At 42.0% G+C, this 21,295-nt stretch overlaps 1 protein-coding gene across 10 annotated transcripts in view; it reads left to right on the plus strand.

The window, feature by feature from the left end:
• The window catches only part of BAZ1A (bromodomain adjacent to zinc finger domain 1A), a 103,609-nt gene extending 83,845 nt beyond the window's left edge, over positions 1-19,764 (plus strand). For 7 of the 10 annotated variants that reach the window (XM_025181948.2, XM_075926937.1, XM_075926938.1 and 4 more), the window contains 6 exons: positions 905-1,152; positions 1,242-1,468; positions 2,599-3,083; positions 14,925-15,079; positions 18,220-18,307; positions 18,780-19,764. In XM_025181948.2, the coding sequence (XP_025037733.2) occupies positions 905-1,152; positions 1,242-1,468; positions 2,599-3,083; positions 14,925-15,079; positions 18,220-18,307; positions 18,780-18,970 (1,394 nt within the window). In that variant the 3' untranslated portion in view covers positions 18,971-19,764. The remainder of the gene's footprint in view (positions 1-904; positions 1,153-1,241; positions 1,469-2,598; positions 3,084-14,924; positions 15,080-18,219; positions 18,308-18,779) is intronic. The other 3 variants (XM_025181949.2, XM_025181951.2, XM_025181954.2) reach the window with 1 other exon arrangement.
• The last annotated feature ends 1,531 nt before the right edge of the window (positions 19,765-21,295 follow it).

A 21,295-nucleotide genomic window follows, 5' to 3' on the forward strand; every position in this document is an offset into this window, starting at 1 on the left:
TGTAACAATACAATAGCAGGTCACTTCTCAGTAGTTTGTTTGCATACATTTCCAGATAGCTTCTTGGTCATTGAAAATCTCAGGACCAGATTCAGACCTTCCTCTACTGCATCTATAGTGAAAAAGCAATCAAATAGGGTACAGGGGAATAACTTTTTTCTGACCCACACTGAACTCTTCCAAAAGCCACATCATTTTCCACAGAAATAGTTGTAAATTGGAACACAGAGGGGCTTGGAATCAGTGCTATATCTGGATATTTTTTTAAACCCAAGTGCAGTTTATCTGGCAGATTCTCTCTTTTTATAGCAGTACAGGACCATGCACCTTGTATTTACTAATTTTATTTTTTCAAATTTGGGGTGCATGATTTAGACTTTTTTTTTTTTTTAAACTGAGAATACGATGTGGTACAAATATCAGTGCTGAGGAACTGCTGTCAAAAGAAGTAAAAATTATATGTAAATATGTAGCTTTTTAAAAAGTGTTCCTAGTTACTCTTTAATTATTTAGTACTTGTGTGTTAAAAGATTTTTTTTTTTATTTGTGGTTTAAGGAATATGTCCTGAATTTCAAAAGTGATACCAAAGTAAGACACATTATGTTATTATTCATGTCATGTGTTGACATCATCTTGGTTTTAAGGGTAAAATCCAAACGTGAAACTTCATTTTTCACAGGTTTGCGCTAAGTTATTGTGCAAGGATGTAAACCTGGAAATCCCTAACACTGACAGGTTAAGAAATCATGTGGATGCTCTTTGGGTGCTTATTCCTATTTTATCGCAAGAAAAGTAACTTTACTCATGAGTGTTAGTTCAAATACACAGACTCTTCATTCTAGAATGAACTTGGATATTTGTGTAAGTAATGTAACTTCTGTTGTTTTCTTCCTATAATACAAGATGCCAATGATGGTGGACGTTCATACAAAACAGTCCTGGACCGCTGGAGAGAATCTCTTCTTTCTTCTGGCAGCCTCTCCCAAGTCTTTCTACATCTCTCCACATTGGATCGAAGCATTATCTGGTCTAAGTCCATTCTAAATGCTCGCTGTAAGATGTGCCGAAAGAAAGGTGATGCAGAAAGCATGGTGCTATGTGATGGCTGTGATCGAGGCTATCATATCTACTGTATCCGGCCCAAGCTCAAGGTGGCTAAAAGAAAAAGCTGTTGAAAATCCAGATTTCAGGTAAGGCTTAAGACATGGCACCTCACTAAAGCATATTTGTATATTACTAGGCCATTCCGGAAGGAGATTGGTTTTGTCCAGAGTGCCGACCAAAACAACGTTCTAGACGCCTCTCCTCTAGGCAGAGACCATCTATGGAAAGTGATGAAGAGGCTTCAGAACAGTTTGAAGAGGAGGAGGAAGAGACTTACTATGAGGAAGCAGGACAAAGTGAGGAAGAGGACTATGAGGAGGAACAAGAGGAAGAAGATGAATCTCAAGAGGAGGAGGAACTGAGGTAAGTTGGGGCCAGAAGAACTGTTATCTTTTTAACACCGTTCTACTTGATTAAATGTGCTTAGTGCTCTGCAAGTCAGAAGTCTTTATCTCAAAGAGCTCACCAACTGAAAGAGTTGAAGCCACTTAGGTAGGTTAATAGTGAATGTGGCCATCAGCATTTGGTTTATTGGAGTTACATGCATGATCCACTCCTAGGGATGAAAATACACCCTTATTAATGTGTATGTGCTAGAAGTCACTAACTATGAGGTGTCTGCTTATTCTTAAACCACAAAGATGTACTGTAGTGGTATTCTGTGGACATGCTGTTCAGAAAATAAATCCCCAAATCTCAAAATATTTGAGATTCAAAGGAGGTGAGGATTGAATAGCTAAAAAAAAACCACAAAGCTTTTTTTCCAAAGAGCATTTTCTATGGGTGTGGAGTAGGGTCAAAAATACATGCAGTTTGAAAAATCCAGTAAATTGATACATTTTTTTCCACAAATCAAGAATGCATTTTACAGGGAGCTTGTGTCCCAGGGAACACTTCTCCATAGTTATTAGTAGATGAGTGTGAATTAGAGGAGTCCTGTCCCAAAAAGTCAGGATTTGAGAGACTATACATTGCCATGGGACTATCAACTGCCACTGATAATGTCCCTTGGACCTCCCTTCTCTAACCTTGATCTTTCCATGTGAGGGCATTTTGGCATTATTTTGCAGCCTCAAGGACTGGACAGGACTTCATTTTAGAACCTGCCATCTCTGCAACGTAAATTATATTTGTGATGAGGTTTCCTGCATATAACTAGCCATGACTCTTTACAAGGATCTAATTTAAAGAATAGAATGCAGGGGTCTTTTCAGACAGCATATTTCTAATGTCAAGCTGTTATACCGACTAGGATTTTCAGAACCTCTTTTTACTTAATGCTGCACAAAGTATTTGATTTTAGACAACTCCACAGAGCAGTACTGTATTTAAGAGGGCTAGTTGGATGTCATCTTCAGTAAAAGACAACTTTCTATTTTATCAAACAGAAATTAGGTACTGAATGAGAAACCTTGAGGAAAAGAGGGGGTAGAAGTCTAGATAGCTAGGAGGAGTGATTTGTACAATACTGCTATGTACTTACTCTTTTGCAGCCTATCAAAACAAGGAAGACCACAAGTCAAACTTCCGTTAAAAATGAGAGCAGCTAAACTTAACAACCCCTTTTCAAGTCAGAGCAGCCAGCGTCAGACCAGTGGAAGATACGCTTCTCGGAGTCAGCATAATACACCTAAGCAAAATGAGTCTTCGTCTAAAGTTACTGGAAGGGGAATAAGAAAGATAAAGTCAGCCCCTCCATCAGTAACAAAACCTTCTTTAAGACTGAACAGCCGTACTACTCGTCAGAGTCAAGCCTCGTTACAAGCAGATGTATTTGTGGAATTACTCAGTCCTCGACGACGGCGTAGAGGAAAGAATACTACTGATAGTACACCAGAAAACAGTCCTTCTCTTGGCTTTAGAATTGTTGCTACCACAGACTCACGTGAACGGGTTAGAAGATCTCCATTTTCTACGCAGAAGTTTTCTCTTCAGGATAATGAATCTAAAAGAAGAGGCAGGAAACGACAATCCACAGGTTAGAAAAGCTTTCCTAGGACAAAGTTAAAGCTACTTCCTTGCTAAAACATTTGGATGGTGGAGAGGGGAAAGATTAGGGCATTTAAGGTACTTGTCGACAAGTGGCTATATGGAAAAAAATTATGATCTACAACAAGATAGTTCCATTGAAAATTAATCTGTTGCCACATCAAGTTCCTCCCACTAATCCTTACATACTTTGAATTAACCTATCAAAATGAGTGATCAGAGCCACAATACAAGTGCTAATTTAGTGTGTTCACATAATGGGGGGGGAGGCTTTCTAGTTAGTAAACTATAAATCTGAAAGTAATCATAGACTTCTCATGTGTGTATTCCATACATAGTTACAAAAAAGGAAGTGTTTAAATCTTTATTATTAAGATTTGCTGGGGATGTTAGATAATCTGCAATTGAATAGTCTTGTAACCTCATCAGATTTTAGTGGTTATAAGGTTATTCAATAGTCTCCGGAGGTAGAGCCAGCAGCTAGTGCACTCTTGGCCCCACTCCCAGGGAGCCCCTACCACCCCATGCTGCTGCCTCTCTATCAGAAGGGGGGGCAGGCGAGTGTTGGGGAGGCTGCCATGAAGCAGCCTCTATCCATGGCAGGTCTGAGCTCTCAAAGCCTCCATTACCATCTCTCCCCTGCCCTGCTGCCTCTGATAAAGTCTGCAGCGGCTCCCCCCAGCACTGGCTCCTGCATTCTGCCCATTCACCTGCAAGAGAGGCAGTGGGGAGGGGAGGAGACAGGGGGAGGCAGGTCTGCGGAGCCAGCATGTGCAGAGAGCCAACTTAAAAGCTACTTCCTGCATGTATCAGTTCCCACCTGCCCCCCTCACTCACCATGCTGCTGCCTCTCTATCAAGGGGAAGCAGGCAGATCTGGTGCCCTTGGGGAGCTGGCTTAAAGCTGACACAGAGGTAGCAAGGGGATGGGGGGGCGGGGGGGGATCAGGCTTATCAGTTAATTGTGTAGTCATCTACACATTGATATCCCCAGGATTTGCTTTATTAATGAGCTAAACCAGGGGTGTCCAAACTTTTTTTAAAGAGGGCCAGATTTGATGAAGTGAACATGCGTGAGGGCCGACCATTTTGCCTGACATTCTTTGAACCATTAAAATTAAATGCAAATTAACTATTTTATGCAAAGTTTATTGCAAACAGCATACTTTTCATTTCGTCATATGGATGACAAATCTAAACAGGTGTTAAATCACTCTGCCTTTCATATCTGAAGGCCAGATGAAAAAAAAATCCAAGAAGCTGAAATATATGTCAGGAACATTGTAAAGTACATTACATATTATTGGTAATAAAGGTTGTCTGTCAACTTTTAAGTTCAAAAAATATGAACAGGAACATAACACCAAGTATACATGTTGTGTCCAAATATATTTATAACTGATTTAGACCAAATGACATTAACTGAGATTTTACAATGTATTCATCTCAATACATATGGATTCATTGGGGGCCATAAAAGATAGATATTGCCAAATTACCTGTGGGGCTGTATTAAACCGGAACACGGGCCGCAATTGGCCCGCGGGCCGGACTTTGGACATGCCTGAGCTAAACAGTAGAGGACAGAAATAGTGGGAAAATAAAGTTCGGAATATGGGTAACAAATAAAGAAATTCAGCCTAGAAAAATGTAAGATAGTATTTGGAGATATAATCCAAAACTCTCAGTGAGACAATATTTGGAAAGCCACAGTGCCACAAAATACCTAATATGTCACAGAACACTGCACATTAGCAAAAGAGTACTGCAGTGTGAGATTAAAAAATGATAATCTGTTGTGTTGCATTTTGTACCATTTCAAATCACCATCGTTAGGCATCTCTGCTTATCCTGTAGCTAACAGTTGCCAATACTCTTGCAAGTCTTTCCTGATCAGCAAGAGTAAGTGTTCTCTGAATTAGTTTTATTTGTAGGATGGAAAAAATGGTAGCTCACAAAGTAAGACAGAACTCTGCTGTAGTAGTACATTGAGCTGTTGTTTGGGTTTTTTAAGACTATTTTCTTATACACACATTTTAAAAGGTATATTTTATACAGGTCTTGCTAGATTCCTCTTTTATCCTAAAAGTGGTCTTCATTAGGTCACTGTACTGAGTTCGTACTGTACTTCAACAAGGCTGTACCACAGTTCAGATACATGGCCTGGATATACAGATGGGATTGAACCAAACTGTGTGAATTCTGTTTTGGGGCTACTGTATTGAAACTGGGTGTCCCAAAATGAAAGCTGGTGATCATGTTGCCAGGTATGACCTTGTGCAAATCAACAGTGATTACAACTCTGGGAATGAGGGTGAAAGTGGTATTCTCATCAGTCCTGCTGCTTCAGTATAGAGTTTTGGGCAGGGATGAATGGATCCTGGAGAAATCTTGGTGCACAGATTGTGTTGACAGGAGGATTTTGGCTTCTTTGACCATGGTGGAATGCTGTTAAGGTCCATTGCAGTCTAGGGATATAAAATGGGAGTCGAGTTGACTACTCACCTTAATCCTCTCTCCCCCCCTCCCCCCCCCCGCTTTGCTGCCTCTATATCAGAGGCAGCAAGGGGGGGAAGCAGAAGCCAGTGCTGGGGGGAGATTACTTAAAAGCAAGCCTGGCTCAGTCCCAGCTCACATTGGGTCCAGGAGCTACCCGCATTGCGACTGCAGTTTAAATGTAGTAGGAGCTGGACTGCTTGTGTGCCCAGCTCTTACTACAGTTAAACTGCAGAGCTGCAGCGGGGGTAGCTCCTGAGCACCTTCCCTTATCAACTAATCATGTAGTCAGTACCAATTGGGTAATCTTGTAGTTGACACAGTTACCTGCCTCTTAACATCCTTATTGCGGTCTTCCTTCCCCAGTTTCTTCATCTGCTGAAGAAGGGGAAAAGCATCTTGACATGCTTACTCACTTCAGCTATGTCTAGACTACATTACTCTTTCAAAAGAGGAATGTAAATAAGGCAAATCGAAAGTGCAAATGAAGCACAGATTTAAATATCCCACACTTCATTTACATATTTGCGTCCAAGTCCTTTTTTTTGAAAAAGGGGTTTTTTGAAAGTGAAAGCGCAGTCCAGGCGTGGTTCTTTGTGGTTCTTTGGGGGGGAGGGGGAACCTTTTTCGAAAACCCATACTCTTCATTTTTTCAGGAATACAGGTTCTTTCGAAAAAGCTTTTTTTTTTCTTTTTTCCCCAAAAGAACCGCGCCTAGACTGCGCTTACACTTTCGAAAAACCCTTTTTCAAAAAAGCGCTCAGACACGAATATGCAAACAAAGTATGGGATATTTAAATCCGTGCTTCATTTGCACTTTTGATTTGCCTTATTTACATTCCTCTTTTGAAAGAGGAATGTAGTTTAGACGTGCCCTTCCATAGTAAACAGGCTTTAAACTTGGTTTCAAAGGAGGCAGAGTGATGCAACCCCATAGGTAAGTATGAAAGGTGACCTTGACAGATGGTGGAAGTTGGGAGTGTGGATGGAAAATTGTAATAGATTCATGGCCTCAATAAGAGGGAAAATAGAGGAGGAATTTTGACATTATGTATGTATGTATGTATGTATGTATACAAAAATAAGTATGGAGAATATAGAAAGAACTGAAAGCTTCATACATAAACAAAATCATAATGTAACCTGCATTACAGAGACTTGATGAGATAAATCTCATGACTGGAGTACTGATGTAAAGTAGAGGTTCTCAAACTGGAGGGTGAAATATATTCTGTGGGTGCACGAGAAGCTTTAGTAGGAAGAAATTACTGTGCAATACCCATTTTACCCAAATGAATAAATAATGAACAAAGCTGATTCCTCCAGACATATCAGGTCCTCAGATGGCACTGCATTTGACTCCAGATCAGTGATCCTCAAACTTTTCAGGGCCACGTCCCTTTTCTCCTAGGACTGAGAAAGGAGCCGCAGTCCAGAGTCACTGCTGGGCCACAGTTAGGGGCCAAGGCTGGAAGCAGAGCGTGGTGTGGGGCCACAACTGGGGGAAGAGCTGAAGCATAGCTGAGAGTGGAGCAGGACTGGCCTGCCCTTCTCACTCTTCCCTTCCCCCCCCCCCCCCCACTGAACATTCCCTCCTCCCCCCCCCCCCCCCTTCAAAGATGTGCCCTGCAGTTTGGGGACTTCCGCTCTAGATGATATGTAGATGATGTTATGTATTTTGATGGGTTTCTGATAAGCTTCCATAGTGTTATACCAAGTTGTTGCAATCTGTACATAATCCCATTTTCTACAACACAATGTACACATTTAATTGTAAGCATTGATCACAATCACAGTTTTGCTTTTGCTCTTTTATAATGGATTCTTGGCTCTTTTTAGATCAGGGCCTTACAATTTTTAATATTTACTGAGAGTTGCATGTAACTGACAGAAGCTGGAGCTCTGACACCTAGGGCTCAGCCTGCTGAAACAAACAAACATGAATTCCATGACAGAATTGTAACCTTACTTATAGTGCATCATAATGGTCAGTCTGCTGCACCAGCTTACCCTCTTCTACCACATCCTGGAAATGAGCTCTGTTCTGCTGAGAGTCTGAATTCAGAATGAGAGAGTCATATTTAGCAAACATTACATGTTGGTTTGCTATTCTGAAATGAAGACTAGTGGAGGTTGGGAAAAGGATTTTCACAAGTCAGATGTCTGGATTCCTTGTATGTTGTTATGTAGGTCACTGGTTCTAAAACGTATTTGATTGTACCCCTCTTCTTGTCTCTAGTAGTCTATGCCACATACATACGTATAAAAAACCCAAATCAAAAACATGCAACCCTCACTAAATATTAAACTGTAAGGTACTGATTCAAACAGAGCCAAGAATCCATTATAAAAGAGCAAAAGCAAAACTGCAATTGTGATCAATGCTTACAATTAAATGTGCACACCGTATTGCAGAAAATGGATTAAATAAACAGGTTTCAGCAATCTGGTATAATGCTATGGAAGACCTTTTGATTGCCTGGCTCTGTTTTGGAGGAAAAACAGAGGATAAATTGCATAGCTTTAAGGACTCACACACCATACTTAAGATCCTAGGCCTTTACCTAAACTACCTCTTTCAAGACCATGGTTGCCTTCTGCACCCCAGCCTTGCCTCCTTCAGTCTCATGGTGTGGATACTTCATGGTTGAATCTGGAGAAGCAAGCCTACTCCAGAGAGGTGCAGCAAGTTCTTTTGGAGAGTAGGAAACCCCCCACTGGAATGACTTATCTGGTAAAATGAAAGAGGTTCTCCCACTGGATTTCTGAGCGTAACATATTCCCCAACATGTTCATCTATATAGGTCATCCAGTTTTACCTGCTCATATCAAAGAAGCAGGGCTTGGTGCTTTCCTCCATCAGTGTCCATCTAGCTGCCATCTCAGCTTTTCATCCACCGAGCAAGGTAGACTGGTGTTCTCGCATGAGTTGTCTATCTGGTTCCTGAAGAGTTTCAGAAGGCTATATCCACTCATGAAGGATCTTGTCCCTCAATGGGACCTTTATTCTGGTCCTCTTTAAACTCACAGGTCTCCCCTTTGAGCCCTTGGGCCTCTTGTCCCTTTTTCCACATATTGTGGAAGGTAATCTTCCTGGTGGCAGTTTTGTCAGCCAGGTGAGTGTCAGCCTAGGGCTGTTGCTACACTTCAAAGGCGAAAGCACTGTGGCGAGCACAGGGGCAGCGGGGCAGTCCCCCACTGGCCCCATGCTTCCTATGGCATTTCAAAGTGGCAACACCACATGAAGCCCAGGGTCAGCTGGGGACTCCCCTGCTGACCCTGGGTTCTGTGCAGTGCTGCCGCTTTGAAACGCCGCAAGGAGCCCAGCGTTAGGCTGCACGTGGTGTTTCAAAGTGGCAGCACCACATGGAGCCTAGGGTCTCGCCTCAGACTACATACAGCGCTGCTGCTTTGAAGTACCCCCTCCCTCCCTCTGGCTGCCTCTTTCTGATAGAGGCAGCAACGGGGGGAATCAGCTATTCAGCTCGACTATCCGATAAATATTTGCTTATTGGATAGTTGACTAGTCAGTCGCATCCCTAGTACTATCCTTGTAAGAGGCAAAGAGTACAGAATTTTTCTTTCCTTGTACCGCTCCTGCCTACAGCACTACTCATTCCCATTCCTTGGTGAAAAGATATTTTTGACGGGAGCTCAAGAGTTGTACACCATTTATGATTCCACTATTGCCTTACCCCCACATACTTTTCAGTGGTCATTTATTTAACACTGTTTCCACAACTGTATTGCCATAACAGTCAAGTGGATATTTTATATCTTCCATTACAAATATACAATAGAGTTTACGTCCCTACCTCCTCCAAAATCCCCATCTTTGTTCCTCTTTTGGGACCATTCTCACAAGGGAGCTCTCTAGCAAAAAGAGTGGAAACTTCTCTACTGAAGCAATAAACCACATACTACTTTAACACCAATGGACAGCTTTTTACTCTATGTAGATCCTAAAAGATGGGAGGTTGGAGACCTGTCCTCAAGCTCCATTATCTCTGTCAAGGCTGTTCCCCTCTCTGGCATGACAAATGCAGAAGTGGGGGCCCACAGAAGCACCCCAAAACCTTATCTACAGGCTTTGGTACAAAAACGTCCCCCCAAAATCCTAATACCCAGACTTTGAGGAATATCCGCTGCCACCACCCAGGTAATTCCATGAAAAATCAGGGAAACGATCACTTGGGAAATCTCATCCCTAAGGTAAAACTAGGACACCAAAATGAACCAATACCAGGTTGATTAGAAAAAAGAAAACAAACTTTTATTAACAAAACTACTGTTGCAAGCATAGTTGAGGTGGCTAGATGGTAAGAGCCACCAACTGATATACTCAGAGAAAATTCCCTGGGTTAGAAAACTTCATTACAATAGAGGAAAAAAAACCACTTTTAACACCAAAGACATCAGTTCCAAGTCCCCAAACCAGAAAACAATAAAGCCGAACAGGTTAACTAAACTTTGCCCTATTTACACCTTGTGGCTACGTCTACACTGGCCCCAAATTCCGGAAAAGTCATGCAAATCAGGTAAGTCAGAATAGGGAAATCCGCGGGGGATTTAAATATCCCCCGCGGATTTAAATAAACATGTCCGCCGCTTTTTTTCCGGCTTGGGGAAAAGCCGGAAAAAAGCGTCTAGACTGGCGCGATCCTCCGGAATAAAGCCCTTTTCCGGAGGATCTCTTATTCCTTACTTTCCCCAAGCCGGAAAAAAAGCAGCGGACATGTTTATTTAAATCCGCGGGGGATATTTAAATCCCCCGTGGATTTCCCTATTCTGACTTACCTGCTTTGCATGACTTTTCCGGAATTTGGGGCCAGTGTAGACGTAGCCTGTGAAAAGACACTTTTGGGGGGGGGAGGGGGGGACGGCCTCCCATCTCCCTGTTACTTGGAAGAAAACAGCTCTGACTCAGACAAAGGAGGGAAAAGATAAAAATTCCTTTATCCCCATTTGAAATCCCTTACCTGCATTGCTATTGGCTGACCAGATACCTGGCTAGGGACAGGAGACATAGTTAACCCCTTAGTCCCCAGGTGCTGTCAGCCCTCCTGGTTATGCTAATCTCCAGATTGCTTTATTCATAAACTGAGATATCACATGGCCATTCTGGCATCAATAATCCCATCCCTGGAAAAACAAAGTGATTTGCAGCTCTTGTGAAGGACAGTTCCCTTAGACTTCAGTCTATCTTGCCACACAGGCAAACTAGACTTTGTGATAGAATGTTTACTTATTCCAAAAATTACATTGCTTTTTAAGTTGCTTCCAGTCCTGAGAGACCAGTCACTTACTCCAGATCAATTAGTATGCTAAATCTTACCCCAAAGCAATGCAAGTAGCCAACTCTATGGTAAAATAACTAAAAGTTTATTAGCTAAGAAAAGGAAGTACTGTAAGCTATATTGGGAGGTTAAAGCATATTAAAAATAATAAAAAAACCACAGTCACAGTTCATAATCCCAAATGACCTGTCCATGACACTTACTAAAAATACCTGTGACTAAAATGTAGCATTACTTACAGCATCTTCATACCAAAAATAAGCTGAGAATGTCACTAACCAGGTGGACTTTTCCTTTGACACAGAATGAGAAATATGTTTTAGGCCTTTGACCTCCAATCATCACATACAAAGACTGCTTGCTTTGAAATGAGCATATGTGTTCATTTACACTCTGCAAGGCTCCTTTATCATTTTGATAGGTTATTTAGTTGCATCCTATACAGAATGTAAATGTTTCTTACGTGATAAGGGAATACAAATGAAAGCAATGCAAATAACATCCCACTTTAAACAGCAAAAGTGTACTTTTAACAATCACTTTAATCTATGCTAATATACAAATGAATTGGCCTTGGGCTCTGGCATGAACTGACACCTGGTCTATCAGTGTCATAATTTGCCAACCAAACACAGCATGAATATCATGGTAACAATTCTTTCCAAAATAACATCTTCCCTGATGCAGTGGAAGGATTCCTATCAAGCATTTGTGGGCTTCCCTTTCTTACCTTATGGTTTATAAAAACCTCTATTTGTCTGGAGAGTCCACATGGACAGTCACATGGTGCAGAGCAATTGGATGTCTCACGAGATCAGGATGCACATCAACAACTGGAATGCCGGCAGTCTGAGAAGCTTGCAAGATTTTTCTCCAACTTTTACAATCCCATCATTTTCTGATTGTCATGACAACTGTCTTTTATATCCACAAACAGTTCTCTGGTTATATAGAAGCAGTCACACTGTGGAGTTGGTGTATCAAGAATTGAATCACCCTGTTAGCAGCTTATATTTCAGGAACTCAGAATGGGTTTGCAGGCATCTTCAGCAGGCATTTCATCATCAATTGTGAGTGGAAATTGCATGATTCCACTATAAATAGCGTCTTCACTCAATGGAGACCACAACTAGGATCTATTCACCTCTAAACAAAAAGAAATGCAACATATATTTGGAACTCTAGAATGCTAGAACTAGGCTCTCAAGGTAATACTTTTTTCCCTCCCTTGTTGCTACTACCTCAGGTTTTACAGAAAATTCATTATTACAGGGCATAAGTCATCCTCATTACCCCACAGATGACCCAGACAGTTTTGGTGTCATCTTGTTCTCTGATCACCATCTAGTTCTTCCTTTTCTGATTTCTTGGTCTAGAAAGAAAGGATCAAGCATTTCAATCCTGAAGTGTTTTGCCTAATTAGTGGATTGATTTTTGGCATATTACTGCTCTGAAGATCTATAAATGATCCTTAACAGCAGAAAGGATTCCTTAGAAAATGCTGTTCAGACAAATTTGAAACATTTTTCCATCTTGGCACAGAGAAGCATGTATCACTTGAGTCAGAAGATATTCCTTTCGTTTTGGACTACCTTCTTTCTCTCAAAACAATTGGCTTCCTCTCCGTTCTAGAAGAGTCGACCTGGCAACAATAAGTGCATACTATCTACCCGCTGATGGTTTTCAGTTTTTACTCCATGATTGACTTCCAGATTCTTAAAGGACCTAATCAAAAGTTTCCTACTCCTCAATGGAACTAAAATCTTGTGCTTTCAATACTCACTGAACTTCCTTTAGCACCATAAGCTATCATGTCAAATTTATCAATGGAAGCTGCATTCCTTATGGGTATTCCTTATGGGCATCACTTGAGCCAGAAGCATGGGTGTTAGCTAGGAGCTCTAATGACTGATCTGCTAGACACTATATTCTGTACCAGGGCTGGGCAATAATTTTTAATGAGGGCCACTCCAAGCCCTGCACTTGGGCTGCACTTTGTGGAGGGAGTGTGGGGTCTGGGATGGTGGGTGGGGTGTAGAGGGGAGTGTGGAATCTGAGAGGGCGTTTGGGTGAAGGAGAGGGTTATGATCTGGGGCAGGACTTGGAGTGCAGGGTCTAGGAGGGGTTATGGGTACAGGACAGGGTTTTGGCTTGGGGGAAGAGTATAGGAGAGGATGCTGGGTCTGGGAGGGAATTGTGACCTGGGAGAAGGAGGGGAAGAGGATGTAGATGGTTTAGGTGGTGGCCTGGAGTAGGGAGTTGGGAGGAGAAAGGGGGTGGGGTACCAGAGGAAGGGCCTGGCTGGGAGGTGCTTACCCAGGCAGCTTCTAGCCAGCAGCTCTGCAGACTCCCTGCTTTTGTTCTGGGTGGGCTGCTCTGCTTCAGCACAGGGAGGGAGGGACTAAGGAGGCTTCATTTGCTGACCCTGCCTTCAGCAAAATTTCTCAGCTCCTATTGTCTGGAAACTAGCCAGTAGGAGCTAGGTCATTTTGCTAGGGGGTGGGAACAACACACAGAGCTTTCTCCTCCCTGCCCAGATTGCACTGTAATTAGGAGCCTGCTGTTTAAAGTAGCTGCCACTGCTCTGTAGTAAGGGTGCTGACGAGGCAGCTGTGGGCTGGGTCCAGTGGCTTGACAGGCTGGATCCGGTCCACTAGCTGTCTCTTGCCCACCCCTGTTCTATAATGACCAGTTCTCTTTATGACTTTCTCTGAAATTCACCCCCAAAGTACTTCAGTTTCACATGAGCCAATCAGAGGAGGAGGAGGGCATGTTGTAGAACACAGGCACCACACTTCTCTAAGAAACCCCAGTTACTTGCAAGTAACCTTTTCTCCTTCGAGAGCTGGTTCCTATGTATATTCTACTCTAGAGTGAAAGCAGCATAATAAGGACATCGGATTTCAAAAAAGCAGACTTGAACCAGCTCAGAGAACTGGTAGGTAAAGTCCCATAGGAAAAAAGAGTTAATGAGAGTTGGCATTTTCTTAGACAATATTAAAGGCACATGAGCAAACTATCCTAGTGCAAAGGAAGATAGGAAGAATAGTAAGAGGCCAGTACAATTCCACAAAGAGCTCTTTATTGCCCTGAAATTCAAAACTTAATCTTACAAAATGGGGGGAAATGGACAAAATTGCCAAGGAATACAAAATAGCAAAAGTATGTAGGGACAAAATCAGGCTAAGGCACAAAATGGATTACATCTAGCATGGAGCATAAAAGGTGATGTGAATTGGTTCTACAAATAAGTAAATTCTTTCTATCTATAAGGATAGTTAAGTACTGGAATTGGGATCCCAAGGAAGGTTGTAGATTCCCATCGTTGGAGGTTTTTAAGAAGAGGTGAGACAACTAACTGTTAGTCAGGAATGGTGCAAATTGGTCCTCCTTCAGCGTGAAAGATGGGCTAAATGACCTTTCAAGGTCCCTTCCAGCCTTACATTTATGTTTCAACATGATGTACAGAACCTTCACTATCAACCTGCTGTTTATTTTTGTTGTGAACAGACACACACATTGACTCCCAAAATGAGTGAGTAGCTATACTGTGTGTGAGAGAGAGAGAACCTCTAAATGCTTCAGGTTTTTATCGCTCTAATCTGCCACTCCTCCAAAGAAGTGAAGCAGAGCCCCATTTCTTTTCTTTATACTCTGGAAAGGGAAAGTAAGCAGTTAAATCATAAGAATTTCTGCTTCCTTGTTTGCCAAAATTGATTTCCACCCCCACTTACCCCATCCTGTAGACCTTATTCACAGTATCTGGACAAAATAAAACTTAGATGTGCTACTAGTACACCTGAATTTAAAACGTTATTGGACTCCGTCAGGAAAAAATTCCTACCTCTTTGCTGAACAGACCAGACTGTAAGAGAGACCTGCCTGATCTTGTACCTTCCTGACTACCCTACATTCCATTAGCTCTGTTAAACATTAGGTATGTTAAACATCCAATGTTGTTGTGTTTTGTTAAAGACTTAATATTGGTGTGTCATTTTCTTGCTTTTTTTGTTATAAGTTCAGTGATCTGTTTTTCAGATTCGTCTCCTCAAACCTCACTGAATAGGAGGAGTTCGGGTCGTCAGGGTGGAGTTCATGAACTATCAGCTTTTGAACAACTTGTAGTGGAACTAGTACGACATGATGACAGCTGGCCTTTCATGAAACTGGTTTCCAAAGTCCAGGTAATTGAGGTGCATATATATTTTAGCAACATTTTGGGGATGATGTTAACTGTCAGATTCTGCTTCATTAGCTAGACCTAGGAGGGCAATACCACTAAGCCTGATTCAGAGAATTCTTGCAATGTAACTTGAGTCCTATGATCAGGGCATGGATCTGGACCTTTTAGCCCTGGACTCTCGTGTTGGCCAATGGGATATATTTCTCCACCTTCCCAGGCCAGACCCTATGGAAGGCCAGGGTCTTAGTCTCAAATGGCACTAAGTCCACTATGACGACCCACTTCTGCTCCTTGTTGGCCATGACTATGTCAGGGCATAACAGGATGTCCATTCCAAGAATGGCAGAGTCGATGGAAATCACAGAATACTAGAATTGGAAGGGACCTCAAGAGGTCATCAAGTCCAGTCCCCTGCCCTCACAGCAGGACCAAGCACCATCTAGATCATCCCTGATATATGGCTATCCAACTCTTAAATATCTCCAGTGATGGAGATTCCACAACCTCCCTAGGCAATTTATTCCAGCATTTAACCACCCATACTACAACAAAATACTGCAAATACTTAGAAGGTATTAAGGTGATAGGAAACAGCCAGCATGGATTTGTAAAGAACAAATCATGTCAAACCAATCTGATAGCTTTCTTTGACAGGATAACGAGTCTTGTGGATAAGGAAGAAGCAGTGAACATGGTACACCTAAACTTTAGTAAGGCATTTGATATGGTCTTGCATGATATTCTTATCAATAAACTAGGCAAATACAACTTAGATGGGGCTACTAGAAGGTGAGTGCATAGCTGGCTGGATAACCGTACTCAGAGAGTAGTTATTAATGGTTCTCAATCCTGCTGGAAAGGTATAACAATTGGGGTTCTGCAGGGGTCTGTTTTGGGACCGGTTCTGTTCAATATCTTCATTAACGATTAAGATATTGGCATAGAAAGTACATTTATTAAGTTTGCAGGTGATACCAAGCTGGAAGAGGTTGCGACTGCTTTGGAGGATAGGGTCATAATTCAAAATGATCTGGACGAATTGGAGAAATGGTCTGAGGTAACCAGGATGAAGTTTAATAAAGACAAATGCAAAGTGCTCCACTTAGGAAGGAACAATCAGTTTCACACATACAGAATGGGAAGCGACTGTCTAGGAAGGAGTACGGCAGAAAGGGATCTAGGGGTTATAGTGGACCACGAGCTGAATATGAGTCAGCAGTGATGCTGTTGCAAAAAAAGCAAACATGATTCTGGGATGCATTAACAGATGTTTTGTAAGCAAGACACGAGAAGTCATTCTTCCGCTCTACTCTGCGCTGGTTAGGCCTCAGTTGGAGTATTGTGTCCAGTTCTGGGCACTGCATTTCAAGGAAGATGTGGAGAAATTGGAGAGGGCCCAGAGAAGAGCAACAAGAATGATTAAAGGTCTAGAGAACATAACCTATGAAGGAAGGCTGAAAGAATTGGGTTTGTTTAGTTTAGAAAACAGAAGATTGAGGGGGGACATGATAGCGGTTTTCAGGTATCTAAAAGGGTGTCATGAGGAGGAGGGAGAAAACTTGTTCATCTTGGCCTCTGAGGATAGAACGAGAAGCAATGGGCTTAAACTTCAGCAAGGGAGGTTTAGGTTGGACATTAGGAAAAACTTCCTAACTGTCAGGGTGGTCAAACACTGGAATAAATTGCACAGGGAGGTTGTGGAATCTCCATCTCTGGAGATATTTAAGAGTAGGTTAGATAAATGTCTATCAGGGATGGTCTAGTCAGTACTTGGTCCTGCCATGGGGGCAGAGGACTGGATTCGATGACCTCTCGAGGTCCCTTCCAGTCCTAGTATTCTATGAGTGAAAATGAAGAGTTTGAAGTAGGGATGTAAAATGCTGTTTAATCAATTAACCCAGGGGTGGGAAACCTTTTTTGGGTTGGGGAGCGGGGCCACTGACCCACAGAAAAATCAGTTGGGAGCTGCACACAAGTAAGAGTGAGAAGCTCTTAATTGAGGAGGAGAATGACACTCCTCACGTTGCCCTTGCACACCAGACCCTAGGTGGCCCAGGGTAATGGATTTTGTGTGCTCCAGTCCTGCGGGTGGGTGATTCGAGCACCAGTGTGGGCTTCCCAATGCTAAGCCTTGGAAACCGGATTCAGGCCGCATTTGGCCCCAGGCTTGAGGTTCCCCACCCGAGTTAACTGGTTCAACGTTAAATGGGATCCCATGCAGGTGACAGCGCTAGCCCAGCTAGAGCAGCCCCCAACCTACAGAGCTGCTAGCCATGTATTGGCTGCCTGGTGCTCAACACAGTGGGTCTATTGGAGTTGGAGGAGCCTGGGCATCAATTAACCATTACCTGTTCACATCCCTAGTTTGAAGATACCTTAGAACCATAGAAGGGGTCCCCTGCACAGAGGCAGGATTAAGAGGACCATATCATACCAGTGTTTGTCCAAGCTGTTTTTTAAAAAATCTCCAATATTTGGGATTCTACAGTCTAGTATAGTATTATACAATATGAATTCCAGTATAGTGTTGTACAATATGGAATATTATATATTATAAATTACTTTTGCATTGTAACAAGTTAGAACAGCTCTACTTATACATGAAACTACTTTTGTTTTAAAAATTCCTCTGCCAGATATTTATGTTTGGGGTTCTTTGCTCAATTTCTTTCACATCTGTCAATAAGTTTCTGATTTGTTTTATATTTTGTAGTCTCTTGCTTGAACATCTTTAAAATTAGGTCAAGAAACTAACAGCTGAATTTCAGAAAATGCATGTTGTCAATAAGGGGCTTGTTCTGTTACAAGTCTTTCTGCTCTAACAGTAGAAAATCCGAGGACATGTGCAGCTTTCTCTGTAGGGGTCTGGCAGGAGGGAGTTATATTGCAGAATGTGGGAGTGAGGGGAAGCAATAAGGGGACAGGTATAACCCCATTGGGCCAGCATGGGGCAGGAGTGGAGAAAGGGATAGCTATTTGCTATATATTTGAGAGTTTCTATTTGTGTGTCTGTCTGTGTGTCTGTCTGCTTCCCAGCTGGGGGACAAGCACACCTTTTCCCCCACCTCGGCTGTGCCCCTATGTATCTGCAGTGCCGGGTAAATCTTCTAGTGTAAAAATATACATAGTGAACTTTTTTTTTTTTGGCAGGTACCAGACTACTATGATATTATCAAAAAACCTATTGCCTTAAATATAATCCGTGAAAAGGTGAATAAATGTGAATACAAGTTAGCATGTAAGTACTATTTACTAAAATAATCTTGTGATCTGAGCTGAACAGTTAGAGATCTCATCCTCTTAAAGAAGCAGAGCTGGAGGGGAAGGATTTGAAAAACTGGTATTTCTTCAAATACATTCTGAGAAATGTATGAATGCTTTTTCAGCGTAGCCATTGTGTTAATAGTTGTACTACTAATGCGGGTGAAGTATAGCTAAAATGAATGCTATTGGCGTGTCAATTACCATCTCTAAGGCTTGAGAAGTTACCTGTTAAACAGGGTTGTGGCACTTCATGAGATATATCAGAAAAGCATCCACTGAAGTTTGAGACAGAGGACTCTAATTGGAGGGTTGTAAATTTGTCAGTATACATATGCACTAAGTTCACCCCATTTATTGATGAAGATCTCTGTCAGCAACTGTCTTACTGTTATCTATGGTAACCTGGCAAATGCACTAAACTCAGTTCTTTAATTTTTATTTACCAGCTGAATTCATTGAAGACATTGAACTGATGTTTTCGAACTGTTTTGAGTACAACCCTCGTAATACAAGTGAAGCAAAAGCTGGAATTAGACTTCAGGCTTTTTTCCACGTTCAGGCTCAAAAGCTTGGACTCCCTATTGCATCTGGTAATGTGGACCATGCTGCCCCAGCTGCAAAGAAGTCAAGAATTTAACCTCTACCTTCCAAAGGATATTTTTGAGGGAACCTTTATATTCATGAAAATGAAACATTAAATCATGCAGTCATTGTATCTGTATAAAGCAATAACACCAGTTTAACCACCTTGAAGTGTGGCCTGCACTATATTCTCAATTTAATATTAAGCACTCAGGAGAATGTAGGAAAGATTACCTTTGCTACAGTTTTATTCAGTGTCTGATAACTTTGATAGATTTATTGGATACAGTACTGGTTTACAGAGGTTTTGTACATTTTTAAGACATTCATGTGTCCAAATATCTTCCAGAAATATTTTTTCTGCACCATATGACCTTGTTTTATCCTCTAGATTTTCTAGGAGCTGTGGTATTGTGAGGACTTTATCAACTCAAAATCTTCTACTGTATCACAGTTAAAAACTGTGTAAATGTCTGAAATTCTGAGTACACCTTTTCAACACTACACATGAATGAGTACAATTGCATATCCTTTAAAGTACTGTGCCAGTGCTGGCTGGAGGTATTCAGTCTGAGTTTATTAAGTAGATATTTATTTAGCATTCAAAGTAATTTGTGAATTTGTTTTGTATTTATAAAATTTGTATGTGGGGGGGGATAAGAGTTCCTTAACTTTTTTTTTTTTAATTTTTTCCTGTGTTTTGTTTATTCCTCTAATCCTGATGATGGGTTGATAAAATAATACCTTCTCCTCCTCCTGGCAGTTCTTCTAGCAACTTCAGGACTGTATTATAAGTTTCTACGTACAACTTTCTAAGTGTACAAATAAAATGATAAATTTTTCAAAGTATTCTGAGCTTCTGGAGTTACTGTAGTTTGCCATCCTTACACAGTCCATGGTCCCAATAAATTCAGGTGGGAAGTTACCTGTGTGAGAACAGTAGGATTTGGCTCTAATGGAAAATATACCTTAATAACATAACAATCTTAAGTTATTCTGAAATATTTCCAACAGTCTTGAACATAAGAAATCCTACTGTTGTCCTGTATACTATTCTGCACCAAATTATTGATACAAATGCCCTGAGAATATGGGTAGAACTATTTGATACTCTGATTTATTAGCTTTTTATTCTCTCTTAAATAATGTAAAACTTTTTAATATTTAATTAGCTAAAAACTTCTTTAGAACAATATTGAAATCCTTTTGCTTATTCTCTAATAGTTTCATTTTTCCCCTACATTTGCAATCTACTATATATTTGAGAGAGTTTGTACATTTGTCTGTGTCCATCCCTCATACCCAGCCCCCATCTCAAGAGCGATGGTTTAAATGAAGAAAAAACAAACTTATTTGAGTTAGACCTGAGCAATGTTGAGTAAATCTGTTAGTTAAATATAGACTTGAACTGGGTTAGTGATTTTAAACATTGACATAAACCATAAAGGAGTTTTGAAAGCAAGCTGAGAGTACACCACATGAGTCAGGCATGGCATGAGGCAGAGAAGAGCAGTTGGGTAGATCTTGAATCATGCAGGTTTTCCCTATAACATCTATACCAGGGGTGAGCAAAAGAGCCTTCATGGCCTGGATCTGGCCCGCCAAGCGGGTGGATCCGGCCCACAGAGGCCCTGCTGCTCCCCTGTCCCCAAGCTAATTAGGACCTAGGGGTGGGGGAGTGCTGGAAGCCTTCTCTGCTCTACCCCTGCCCTGCAAGCAACACGCAGCACTTTGAAGCTCCATGTGCTGCTCGCAGGGCGGGGGCAGAGTGGATAAGGCTTCACACGTTCCCCCACCCCCAGGCCTTAATTGTCCTGGGGGCGAGGGAGCGCGCACACTCCACACTCGCAGGGGAGAGGCGGGGAGGAGTGGAGGAGGCTTTGCACGCTCCCCGGGCCTGGTGGCAGGGGAGCTGTGTGAAGCTTCCTTTGCTCTGCCCCAGCTCTGCAAGTAGTCCGCAGCACTTCAAAGTGCCATATGCTCCTCACAGGGCGGGAGGAGGCTTCCCGCGCTCCCCCACCCCAGGCCCTGATTGGCCTGGGGATGGGGGAGCATGCCAACTCTTTTCCAGGGCATGGGTGCCTAGTGGGAAGAGGGGGCAAAGGGGCTCCCCCACCCTTTCCCATTTAAGCCCCTCCCCTTCTGGGGTGGCCTGAGGCCACTTCAAAAAATTTTGAAGTGGCCCCCAGGCAAAAATTATTGCCCACCCCTGATCTACACCCACTGAAAACATGCATTTGTGGCTCCACATAAAGCAGTGTGGATGGTTCTTTGGAGGCTGCACTCCTTCCCTCCCTGTTGTGGTCTCTATAATTTAGTTAGCAATTCTTCATATAGCTGTAGGCTCAGACAGCAATTAATCATTCCAAATTACTTTTTT

The sequence above is a fragment of the Pelodiscus sinensis genome, chromosome 4 (assembly GCF_049634645.1).
Source record: "Pelodiscus sinensis isolate JC-2024 chromosome 4, ASM4963464v1, whole genome shotgun sequence".
NCBI classification, from domain to species: domain Eukaryota; kingdom Metazoa; phylum Chordata; order Testudines; family Trionychidae; genus Pelodiscus; species Pelodiscus sinensis.